The 13,697-nt window shown below is 36.1% G+C and overlaps 1 protein-coding gene across 5 annotated transcripts in view; it reads left to right on the top strand.

Annotated features, from left to right (window-relative positions):
- The window catches only part of LOC149222169 (uncharacterized), a 351,705-nt gene that overhangs the window by 284,832 nt on the left and 53,176 nt on the right, over positions 1 to 13,697 (top strand). Inside the window, exons 3-4 of one of the 5 annotated variants that reach the window (XM_089385284.1) lie at positions 706 to 820; positions 1,297 to 1,831. In XM_089385284.1, coding sequence (XP_089241410.1) covers positions 706 to 820; positions 1,297 to 1,403 — 222 coding nt within the window. In that variant the 3' untranslated portion in view covers positions 1,404 to 1,831. Of the gene's footprint in view, positions 1 to 705; positions 821 to 1,296; positions 1,832 to 13,697 lie in introns of those variants that run through there. The other 4 variants (XM_089385285.1, XM_089385286.1, XM_089385287.1 and 1 more) reach the window with 4 other exon arrangements.

Consider the following 13,697-nt stretch of genomic DNA (forward strand, 5'->3'; position numbering starts at 1 on the left):
CTTCGGTCAAAGGTTAATTTCAGTTAAACTTCCCAGTCACATGCATGAGGAGCTATGCGAGCGACTAGAGGCTTTCAGTCACACTCTTGATTCTTGCAAGCCAATGACTGTGGTCGAATTTGCCTTGTGACATGTTTGTGACTGTAATCCAAAAACCCTAAAACAGATGCAAGCCGCGGATCATGTGATTTCAGACTTTTGCGAACTTCTGTTGTCGTCCCTACCTCATACCTGTGCGAGCCAATCAATGAAGAAGAGAAGAAGAAGATGCTTGGTGATCTCCAAATGAGCTTCAGGTCACTTGTATTTATAGGCTTCCAAGGGTGTCCAATTTGCTTTAGGGGCTGACCTTGTCCAAATGTGCATATGTGGGCTTTTCTTCACAAACACACTTTCCCTTGTCTGATTTGAGTGATCTTTAGATCGATTTTGATCATCTCAAAAATAGGAATTCAATGCAATCATCATCTCCATCAAATGAGCTGTCGAAAGTGGAATTTGACAGTAGTTGCATATTTTAACAACACAGTAAACATAGTCATCATCATCATCAGTTTATCCTATGCATTCTTAAAGATATTGGTAGAAGTTTTCAGCGCTTGGATGTTGTGAATGAAATGTCTTAATTTCATACTGTTAGTTGTATTACTAATTATGATGTATATTCCATATTCTAATGGCTCTATGTCCTTTTTGGTCTTGTAGCAGACTGTAAAGATAGATGCCAAGATAGAGAAGGATTTGGCTTCTGCTCTTAGAGTTAAAGATACCCCAGAGATTTTATTTATTAGAGGGGGCAAACTTTTGTACCGAGAAACAGGTATGATAAATCATAAACTAGTTTAGTTAGACTGCGTGTCTCTTCTGCCAATGCTATGGTTATGTTACTTCAAGCATTGATTTTCTAACAGGTTATCTGTTTTGATTGATTTCTGGGGAACTTTGAACCCCAACACAACATTAACATGGTACAATAACCCACTTTAATGTGGGGGTCAAGGGCTTCCATGAGATTTTTAACCTTTAAATGTTCGACTTAAACAACTGGCCATGTGGTAATTCTCCTGTGGTACTTGGAGCATAAAATGCAACTAGTTTGTAAACTGTTTTTTTCCCTTTTTGTGTTTATACCTTTGCTGTTTAACTCTCTCTCTCTCTCTCTGTTTGGGTAATTGTAATTTGTAACATTTTCTACTTTATCCCTTTTTTCTTGTGGAATTGTAACTTTTTCTAGTTTGCTCATCACATTCACACTTTAATGTTTTATACCTGCTGATTTGGTGCTTGTACTTGCAGAGGTCCGGACTGCCAATGAATTAGTCCAGATGATTGCTCACTTCTATTATAATGCCAAAAGACCTACATGGTTGAGAGACCTAACTCGCATGCCAGATAAAGCTTGATGTTGAACTGCATTTACATTTTGTCTGGATTTCATGACTATACATATATACCATTGAAATGTGCATGCCAAACCATGATATAATACTTGAAAATCTCCGCGTAGTAACATGATCTCCATTGTAATGCTTGTAATTAGAAAGTCAAAATAGTTATTAATTATAGAAGTACATTATAATGGAATCAATTCTTGGAATTTCTGTAGATGCTATCACAGGTTTTGGGTGGGAGAACTCAAAATTATTGATCGTTTCATAGGGGCCCTTTATGTGTACCTAGTTGAGTCTTATGAATTTTTTGTTGCTCCCATTGAATCCCCATGTATTGGACATGAATTTTACTTGTAAACAGTACATCGTTAGTCTTCCTGCCCATGAATAAAGAACTGAATTCATTCATTGAACAAGAATGAAACAGTTGGGATTTTGTTTTTTTTGTTCCGTTAGATCTGATTGACATAGAAATCTTCAACTATATTGTCCATTCTGTTGCACTAACAGGGGCTTTTTGCTCGCTGTTTTAACTTTTGACTATTCATTATTCTATATCCCAAATGTGTACCCAAGTGAATATGAACACAAACCATGGTACCATGAAATTTTGAGGTAGAAAAATGTTACTATATTCAAGAATTTACCGGGCAAGTCAAATGTCTAATAATGGCATAGCTGAACTATAAATGCAAGATGCTAATGTAATATACCAGGGCAAAAATTCAAACATTTTTTTTTTCACAATTTTCGAACTTTTCCTTTAATACCTTTCTACAAACAATTGGCATGCAAAATCTGGAAAATACCTTCAGTAGTTAGTTCAGAACTTCCGTCAAACACTTCAAGAACAAACTCAAGTAAATAGTTACAGCCAAGAAAGTGAGGCAAATTCTGATTTTTATTTGGAATGATCATCACTGCTTACAAGGCAAAATGGAGAGCAACACCTGGAACATGCTTCAGTTGAATTAGATTCCAATAATCTTTGATGCCATTTGCCTGGAGATTAGACTTTGGTGCACAAGATCAGCTCGGTCTCTTGTGCAATTAATTTTGTCCACACCAAAAGGAATTCTGCTACAGTGCTCAGCCTTTCTGCAAACAAAAATTTGGCCTGGGCTAAATGAGGAATAAAGTCAGCTTCAAATGAATAATTTGCCCCTTTGTAATAATGACAAGACCATTGTATGCAATGTCACATGGTTCAGGTTCGAGTCCAAGTTTGGCAATGATTAGGTTTGGTTTGCGTTCAATTTTTTTGATGAGGTTCACCGTTAGGTTCATCTATAATAATAATAATTTAAAATGAATTATAGGATAAAATAGTAAGAAATCAACATTAGTAAACATCAAAAATGCTATAACGGACATGGAAACTGCAAGGATAAATTACAAGCTTGACTTGTGACATGAAGTTATGAGTTTTGATATATGGACTTGGTCAATGGTTGAGGTTTGATGAGGTTCGACGAACCTTAAATTATGAGCGAAGATATTCCGGAGAAATCACATTGAAAACTTAGGGTCGACGCGTTTTGAATCTTTATCTAGATTCATCATGAGGCCCGGGATGAGGAGCAAGATCAACAGACCACTAATTTATATTAGAGATGCAACGGTAAATTTTCAATAGTCAAAAAAGGAAAATAAATGAAAAGATACAGTAAGGGATAAAAAACAATTTATTAATCAGTTATTTTATTTATTTATTTATTTTATTTAATATCTATTTTTTTATTAAAAAATTATTAACAATTTCTAATATTTTACTATATAATTTACTAATATTCAATTACCCTATCAATTAAAATTATATTAAATATAAATAATGATTGATTAAGAATTATAGTTATGTAATAAGAAAGGGAAATTATATAATATTATTATTATTAATAATACAAACCTATAAATTTAATATCGAAATAAATTAAAAATAAATAAAAGAAAAGAGACCTACAACAGAACACAAACCAACCAGGAAAGGGGGAAACAAAGGAGAAAAACCCTGGGGGTTAAGAACAAAGAGAAGGTACCCATGGGCTGCTTAATTTCCATCCACCTTCCCTATTAAGAGTCGTACTTTTTTCAATCTCGATAGTTTCTCTTAATTTTCATAAATGGAAATGGTCAACCCTAGAAAGGATTTTAGAATCCTCTAAAGCAAATATGGTGTTTTGATAATTAAACATGTTCTCCTATAGCAAAGGACTGAGTCCTATAGTGCCTAAGGTCTACTATGTGCTCTTGAATCATCTGAGAAATGGAACGAGTAGTCTCTCCAATGTGGGGGGTTCAACAGGAACATGGAATTAAATAAACACCCTTCATGCTTTTTGGGTCACTAGGGTCTTTGACGGACACGAATGGTTTTTAAAGACCTAAAGGTGGAGCTAATATTTTGTTTCCTCAGAATTCTAGCAATCTTGTTAGTCGTCCTCTAGATAAATGAAAACTAGACCCTAGAGGCCACCTCAACTGACTCTTTCCTAGTTCTAGGTCCTTGACTAGCTTTTAAAAAGGCCGAAAAAGCTTGGAACTTATTATAACCATTCTTCTTGAAAACATTTAAGAGATGGGTTTTCTCATCGATCATATAATATTCATTGGAAACACTAATAAATATTTTTATTATTCACCCTTTAATAATATTAATATAGACACTAAGAATATTAAAATAACTGGGATAATTCTAATACATCTAATTATTTTTCTAGTAAATACAATATCATTAGTCTTAATAACATCATTACGGATTCTATTAGCATGAATAATTCGAATGTTCTTCATTATCCTCATTCTTTAATAAAAATAATATTAATTCTTCTTTTAATAATAATAATAATAATAATAATTTTACATCTTTAGCTCACTCTTTTAATAATAAGGTTATTAACCTTTCTAAGTTCTCTTTTGATCCTTCGCTTTATAGTCTTCTTGAGAAAGGGTTGAATTTTGCCCTTGCCCCTAGAAAGAGTCCAGTTGAGGAGACCATATGTTCCATTGAATTTGGCATCAGGGAGTTGCCCGATCACATTAAAGATGTCACTAGGCAAGATTGTTTCGTGATTCTTAGGAATGCTAAGTTGCCTAAAAGTAATATTAGCAAGTTGGAATTTGAAGCCCTAAAATCTTTAAACAATAACCCTGAGGTTGTTGTCCTTAAAGCAGATAAAGGAGGAGGGGTGGTGATTTTTGTTGAAGAAAGTGTAACTAGGTTTGACCTTCATAATGACACATTCCAATGTAAATGATGTAAATTGTATCTAGCAAAAATATTTGTGAATTTGAGTCATGGGTTTCATGCTCAAAAATGTGTTTGTTTTAGTAGCTCTCACTATGAGCTCTAGGCTAGGTGATAAGTTTGTGTCATTGATGTAAATGTTTACACTTAAAGATGTACAATGATAGACTCCAAGATCAAGGGAAGAATCATGGTGCAAGACTCCTTCCAAGTCAAGATCAAAAGGCTAGCAATTAATCCCTCCAAACGAATATGGAAGATGTAATGTATTTTTGGCATAAATATTTATTTATATTTGAGTGATCACGTTCGCTTTATATCACATTCAAGTCGGCTTCAAGGCATGTTATGTCGGCCTAATGAACAACCCTCATACGCTATAAATATAAGGCCTCTCCTCATCTATTTGGATCATTATCACAACAGCAATTGCATTTCATTCCATGCGAGGAAGTCTATCCAAGAGTGCGAAGTAAGGGAGCCGCAGAAGAAGTCTGTCCTCAACCACAGAGAACCTTGTCCATAGCTGCAGAAGTCTGTCACATGTGCGAGGGTAGGGCATCACTTAATTTGCCCTCATCATCAAGGAAAAATCTCGGTCTTGGGTCTATCTTAAAGGCATATTCATGGGGAGAAGAACAATTGCTGAAGCAAGGGTTTATGAGGGCTAGAAGAGCCCTAAACCCTCCACACGTGCGAAGGTACTAGTCACCATTAGGGCTGTGTTACAATCCCATGACATCTTCATGATTAGAGCTGATATGAAGCCTAAAGGATTTGGTTGTACGCCTAGAATAAATCTACTAGCCCAGCGATGTAAGGAGAAGGGTTCTAGATCCAGTGGATCACCCACACGTGGGAAGAAAAGTGTCATCTTCATATCTGCTGGTAGGGTTTCTAAAGAATCTTCTTGAAGAGAGAAAATCATCTTATTGAAGGAAAGCGTTGAAGAGATCTACTAGGCTAGTGGATTGTTTTGGACAAAGGAGACTTGGAAGGAGAAGAGGAAGGAAGAAGGCAGTGAGATCATCCATCCATGAGGGTAGATCTGATCCATGGGACAACAGGTCAAAGAATTGCAGTAGCAAAATGATCTAGCCTTGATCTTGGAGTCACATTGATAAGAAGAGTCTTGTATTGGTCTTGGAAATTTTGTCAACTGAAGATATCATAAGAAGAATTACCATGGGTTTTTCCTCTCATATTTTGAGAGGTTTCTGCCTTGACTGCTGCCTATATCTTGTGTTACTGTTCTTTTATTTATCATGCATGATAGCTGGTTGATGAAGTTAATAATCTCTAACATATAAAAGATATTGTTTGAATATATCTAAGGGCAAATTTACTTCACAAGTAGTTATCAAGATAGAGAAATCATTAACTTCTCAAGCCCTTGGATTTATCAACATGGTATCAAAGGGAAGTTAGCAGATCAAGGAAGGGTTGATAAAGAACATGCTAGGCAACTAAAGTGGAAGGCAAAGCAAGATTCAAAATTCAGATCCACATTCTGAAACTCCAAGATCTATCAAAGTAAGGAATCTATAAGAGGAAGATATCAAGAATCCTCTTACTTTTGTTAAAAAGCAGATCCTCAAGGATAAGGCAAGCAGATTTCTAGTCCCCTAGCATTCAAGGGTAGTCAAGCTTCCTCAAGCTCCTTCAAGGCAGCGATCTAAAGTCAAGCTTCAAGGATCATTACATCAAGTAAGTATCTTATTGATTTGAGCAAATCTAATCTTGAAAAGGATGTCTTCTTGCAAGGAAAGCAATAAGTTAGTTGGAGTTGCCAACTTCCTTGCTTGGAAGAAGAGGACTGATCTCACTTTGAAAGAACAAGAAGTTATTGATTATGTACAAAAGAAAATTGCTGCTCCTTCTGATAGTCAATAACTAGCTAAGCATAAGAAGAACGAAGTGAGAGCTCAAAAGATTCTCATAGAATCTATCAAGGACTCTCTGATTCCTTATGTAGCCAAGCTTGAAAAAACCAAAGAGATCTATGACAAACTGATAGATTTATTCTCTGTCAGCACCACAGGAGAAGGGATGTCTCTGAGGAATGAGTTATACAAAATGAAGATCAACAAAGAAGAAGGTACACCTTCATATTTCATGAGGGTGTCTAAAATAAGAGATCAATTGCAGGAACGAGGAGAAATCATGTCTGATCAAGAGATGACTACAATAGTGCTGAATGCATTACTTGCGGAGTGGGGAAACTTTACAGCAAGCATATTGGCCAAGAAGGAGACATCCTCACTCAATGATCTATGGGCGATATGCAAAGTAGAAGAAGCTTGATTAAAGACCAAGGAAGATATTGTAGTTGGATCCAAAGAGAAAGCATTTGCTACCAGGTTTAAAAGAAAAGGGAAGTTCAAAAAGTTTGAAAGATCTAGTCACCAACAACATCCCAAGAAAGACATGTCAAAGATCCAATGCTTTGAATGTCACAAATATGGACACTACCGAAGAGATTGTCCCAAGCGAAGAAGAATGGCAAGAGGAAATATGAAGCAACTCATGTCGCTCAGGAAACATAAGACAATGAAAAGAAGCCGAAGAAGGATCCTGACGATCTTTACTATGATTAAAAGATCACCTCCTGTTTTCTTTCATAGATCTTAGTTAGCATAGCATGTTGTGATTCATGAACATTCTTATGTGTTAGAGAATGAGTTGATTATGATTTGGTAACATCCATGGATGAACTATTGATGAATGAGGATATGTTGAATCCTCTGGAAATAATGTTAATGGTTATGATTAATGTACATTGTATTTCTTTCTGTAAGGATTCTAGGTAGAAATGAAATTGTTATGTGTAGGAAATTCTAAGATGAGAACATCTTGGTTCTCTGAATCTTTGAAGAATTTCTACAAGCAAACATCCTCTGTAAAGAATCCAAGTCAATGGTGCTTATCAACTACATTGTAGGTCAAAGATCACTCAAGAAGTCCGCTTCAAGAATCATGATATGATTCAAGACAAATGAGGTATGTATATTTTGTTTAATATTATAATATCATGTCACATGGTTGCAAGGGGCATGCATTAAGCCCCTCCTCTAAAAGGTTTAAAGATGAAATCAACATAATATGTCCTCATATGAAGTATGAGATAGTTGACTACATTTAAGGAACTCTGATTGGAAGCCCCTGGGAATGAAATGTGTAAGGATGATAGAAATTGTGAGATATGCAACTATGATGGAAGCAACCAACATCCAAAGAAGATTTGATGAGGAAATCTCCTAGAAGGATATGTAGACTTGGATAGAAGTATGAAAAGTTGAAGACCCTTGACTACAGAGATGTGTCAACATGTATGCAGGATGTTGATATCTACAAGGAGATGTCACTGGAAAAAAGGCCATCACCAAATAGGTAATATGCGATTTATTTTTGGTTTCTGACTTTTTAGATAACTCTGGGTATGTATGTAGGGCCTTGGTAAGAAGAGTTGTGAAGGATGTCACAACTATGTACCTTGAGACATAAAGCAATCACTGCTGAAAGAAAGGTGGAACTAGATGACCCTATGAAGGAAGCCCCAGATGCAGATCCAAGGAGGATGCTTTCCAGGAGAGAAGGAATGACATAATGGATGGTTGAACCCTACATATGAAGAAATTGATGACATCAAGGTGTTGGATCATCAATAAACTAGAAGACCCTATAAATCATTGATGATAGAGTCCCTGGTTAAGAGGGAGATCTGGAAGATTCCTATGAGTAAAGGAGCATGAGTAAGTTTATGAGCAAAGAGAAACTTGGAACTCATCTTTGGTTACGAGGGAGAGTTAGACACAACATTCTTGTCTTTAGGTTGGAAGAAAGAATGGAGGATTGTGTAATCATCTGGCATCCGACACTCTTTGAGGATGTGGTAGGGCATCCAAGACAAGAGTGGGCAAGAGGACTGATATTCTTGAGGGTTGGGAACCCAAGATGATAATAGTCCTAGTAGGGCATACTCGGAGAACACCCGGGTGGGTATGACCATAAGAGAGACAATGATGATATGTGTCTATCAGTCATTGGTCTCGCTAACATTGTGCTATGATCTAATTGAGAGATAGAGCTATTAGTCAAGGCCTTGCTATAAGTAAACAATGTTGGTTGGAATGATGCTATAACAGATGGATTCCAAATCCGATCTTCTTATGAGAAATCTTTTGTGAACTTGAAAAATTGTCCAAGGACCATGTATGTATGAATACCTCCCTAGTTAAGAGGGAGTGTTGAAGAAAGTGTAACTATGTTCGGTCTTCATAATGACTCATTCCAATGTAAATGATGTAAATTGTATTTAGCAAAAATATTTTGTGAATTTGAGTCATGGGTTTCATGCTCAAAAATGTATCTGTTTTAGTAGCTCTCATTATGAGCTCTAGGCTAGGTGATAGGTTTGTGTCATTGATGTAAATGTTTACACTTAAATATGTACAATGTATGACTCCAAGATTAAGGGTAGAATCATGGTGCAAGACTCCTTCCAAGTCAAGATCAAAAGGCTACCAATTAACCCCTCCAAACAGATATGGAAGATGCAATGTATTTTCAGCTTAAATATATATTTATATTTGAGTGATCAAGTTGGATTTATATCACATTCACATCGGGTTAGAGGCATGTTATGTTGGCCTAATGAACAACCCTCATACACTATAAATATAATGCCTCTCGTCATCTATTTGGATCATTATCACAAGATCAATTGGGTCTCACTCCATGCAAAGAATTCTGTCCAAGAGTGCGAAGTAAGGGAGCCATAGAAGAAGTCTGTCCTCAACCACAGAGAAGCCTGTCCATAGCCACAGAAGTCTGTCACACATGCGAGGGTAGGGCATCACTTAATTTGCCCTCATCATCAAGGAAAAATCTCAGTCTTGGGTCTATCTTAAAGGCAGATTCATGGGAAGGAGAATGATTGCTGAAGCAAGGGTTTAGGAGGGCTAGAAGAGCCCTAAACCCTACACATGTGCAGAGGTATTAATCACCATTAGAGTTGTGTTACAGTCCCATGACATCTTCATGATTAGAAATGATTTGAAGCCTAAAGGATTCGGTTGTATGCCTAGAAGAAATCTACTAGCCTAGTGAAGCAAGGAGAAGGGTTGTAGACCTAGTGGATCACCCACACGTGGGAAGAAAAGTGTCATATTTAGATTTGCTGCTAGGGTTTCTCAACAGTTTTCTTGAAGAGAGAAAATCGTCTTGTTGAAGGCAAGTGTTGAAGAGATCTACTAGGCTAGTGGATTGTTTTGGACAAAGAAGGGTTAGAAGGAGAAGAGGAAGGAAGAAGGCAGTAAGATCATCCATCCATGAGAACAAATTTGATCCATGGGACAGTAGGTCAAAGAATTGCATTAGCAAAATGATCTAGCATTGATCTTGGAGTCACATTGGTAAGAAGGGTCTTGTATTGGTCTTGGAAATTTTGTCGAGTGAAGATATCATAAGAAGAATTACCGTGGGTTTTTCCTCCCAGATTTGGAGAGGTTTTTGCCCTGGTTGCTGCCTATATCTTGTGTTACTGTTCTTTTATTTATCATGCATGATAGCTGGTTGATGAAGTTAACAATCTCTAACATATAAAAGATCTTGTTTGAATATATCTAAAGGCAAATTTACTTCACAAGCAGTTATCAAGATAGAGAAATCATTAAATTTTCAAGCCCTTGGATTTATCAACAATTTTAGATAGAGATGATTACCAAAAGAAGATGTTAGATCACCTGTGGAACAGTGGGAGCTATAGAAAGCTAAATAAGAACCCCATCAAAAAGGTTTCAAAAGTTGTTGCCTTAGCTATTAAGTCTAATAGATCTGTGAGCTCATTAAGTCACAAGCTTATAGAAGTAACCCTCTCACTCCTAGGATCTATGGGCTTCCTAAGATTCATAAGGAAGGGCCCCCCCTTAGACCTATTGTCAATACCATAGGTGGGCCAACATATGTCCTTGCTAAGTATCTAGCTTGTAAGCTTAAACCTTTAGTAGGTAAGTCTAGTTCTTTTGTTAAGGATTCTTTCTCTTTTGTGAATGAGTTGAAAGATGTGAAATTTGAGCCTGAAGATTTTATGGTTAGTTTTGATATTGTTTCTCTTTACACTAACATCCCTATTAAGGAGGCTATTGATGTTATCAATCACATAACGGATCCTGATATTGTCAAGCTTGTAGAGATTTGCCTTATCTCGACGTTCTTTAGTTTCGAAGGCGAATTCTATGAGAAAACGAGCGGGGTAGCAATGGGCTCTCCCCTCTCTCTTGTAGTTGCTAACCTTTTTATGGAATATTTTGAATCAAGAGCTTTAGCTTCGACTAAGTTTAAGCCAAAAAATTGGAAAATATTTGTTGATGATACCTTCAACTTATGGCCCCATGATCAGGGAAATTAGTGTCCTTTTTTGAGCATCTCAAAAATCAATCAAATTCCTTTAAATTTACTTGGAATGTGAGGTTAATGTAAGCTTACCCTTCCTTGATGTCCTTATCTCTAAGGAAGTTGATAGTTCTTTCTCCCACCAGGGTTTTTGTAAGAAAACCCACACTGAACAATATCTTCATGCTAAATCTCATCAATATTCGGCCCAGAAACTAGGGGTTCTCAACACTCTAGCTTCTAGGGCTTTAAGGGTTTATGATGAAGACCATCTGGCCGATGAGAAAAACCATCCCTTGAATGTTTTCAAGAAGAATGGTTATAATAACTTCCAAGGTTTCCGAGCCCTTTTAAAAGTTAGTCAGGGACCTAGAACTAGGAAGGAGCCAGTTGAGGTGGCCTCTAAGGTCCAACTTCCCTTTATCCAGGGGATGACTGACAAGATTGCTAGAATTCTGAGAAAACAAAATATTAGCTCCACCTTTAGGCCTTTAAAAGCCATTCGTGGCTCTTTAAGATCCGTCAAAGACCCTGTTGATCCAAAAAGCATGAAGGGTGTTTATTTAATTCCATGTTCCCATGGAACCCCCTACATTGGAGAGACTGGTCGTTCCATTTCTCAGAGGATTCAAGAGCACACAATGGACCTTAGACACTGTAGGACTTGCTCCTTTGCTCTAGCAGAACATGTTGAATTATCAAAACACCATATTTTCTTAGAGAATTCTAAGGCCCTCACTAGGGTTGATCATTTCCATCTCCGAAAATTAAGAGAAGCCATCGAGATTGAAAAGATAAGACTGACTCTTAATAGTGATGATGGATGGAAATTAAGTAGCTCGTGGGTCCCTTCTCTTTGTTCTTAACACCCTGGGTTTTTCTCCTTTGTTTCCCCCTTTCCTGGTTGGTTTGTGTTCTGTTCTAGGTCTCTTTTCTTTTATTTATTTTTAATTTATTATTATTATTATTATATAATATTATTAATAATAATAATATTATTATATAATTTTCCCTTTCTTATTAGATAAATATAATTTTTAATCAATCATTATTTATATTTAATATAATCTTAATTGATAGGGTAATTGAATCTTAGTAGATTATATAATAAAATATTAGAAATTGCTAATAATTTATGAATAATAAAAATAGATATTAAATAAATTAAAATTAAATTAAAAAATAACTAATTAATAAATTGCTTTTTATCCCTTATCATATCTTTTCATTTATTTTTCTTTTTTGACCATAGGAAATTTGCGGTTGCATCTATGATATAAATTAGTGGTCTATTGATCTTGCTCCTCATCCCGATCTTGATGATGAACCTAGATAAAGATTCGAAACACGTCAACCTTAAGTTTTTGATGTGATTTCTTGGAAGATCTTGGCTTATATGATGAATCATAGAAGCATCCAATCTGAGAACCTTAATTTTTTTGTAAGGTTCACCAAAATTAGAACCTCAAGGTTAAAGTTCAACGAACCTTGTGACATAGATTATATGTGCCAAGGATAAATTTAATGCTTCTGCCTGGAAAATCAATTTCAGATCTGAACTTTGACTAGAAATGTGAGTGGCTCCTTGAGGGCAATTCAACTCTCTCCCTGTCCTCGGTGAAATTCAACATCTTTGATTTATTCACATGATGACTATTGCTCCTAAAAAATTATGTCTTCCTGCTGAGCGAATGACTGTAAGGGAATGCGACTCAACTCATGTATCTTTTCTGGTGTAAATAGACCCCTAGAATAGATAGCCTTGACACTCTCTTCCTAAAAATATTATGGCTGAATGAAAAAGCCCCTGGAACAACCAATTCGACCTCTGAATCTTGCTTGGCACCTGAATAAATTCGCCCTAATGGATAGATATTCAGTTTAGAATTCGGACAACCTATGTGAAAGCTCTCGTCCCTTGAGACAGAAACATATTCAGTTCAGAATTCAGCCAGCCTATGGAAAATCTCTTTGCCCTTGAGAAAGAAACTAATTCAGCTCCCTTGAGGAATGAGAATCTCTAGAAGAAATTGGCCTTTATAAGAAACAAGAGTTCAATCCTCCTGCAATTATGTTGAGGGTTCCTGCAATAAACTCAATGAAATTCTTCAGAAATGATCACTGGAAATGACGTCCACTAGGGTGGCAATGATGTTCACCGAAGATGGAGAAATACTAGCTAGGGTGGTAAGAGATCCATCAAAATTAGTGAGTGGACTTTGCTTGAAACCCTCTAGACTGAAAATCACTTGAGTTTCTCTTCAATGGTAATAAGAAATGATGAGATAGATCCCCTCGAAATGATTTCCTCCCTCCTTCTATAAGTTCTTGCTTGGATTTCTCCATTCTTCTAGATGTCTCCCTTTTTAATATTTTTAATTGATTAAGTCACTTATTTCCTAAGTGACTGACTCCTTTTTTATTTAATAATATTTTTGCCACTTTTATTTGTTGAAAACGTAACTAGTGTCAGTCTTCATAATGTAATACAAATGTGTCATTGATGTACTTATTATGTTCATTTATTACATTCATTATTACTATTTTATTTCTAGTCAAAGCACATTCTTCATGCTTATATGTTTTATTGAGTCAAAAGAAAAATGTATTTTGAGTCAAGGAAATGTGTTTGAGTCAAAGCCCCATTTGGATTTCTTGTAAGAAAAGGT

This window comes from Pinus tabuliformis, chromosome Q (genome assembly GCF_031772625.1).
Source record: "Pinus tabuliformis cultivar Carrire ecotype Pingquan chromosome Q, CPIR1, whole genome shotgun sequence".
NCBI classification, from domain to species: Eukaryota; Viridiplantae; Streptophyta; class Pinopsida; order Pinales; family Pinaceae; genus Pinus; species Pinus tabuliformis.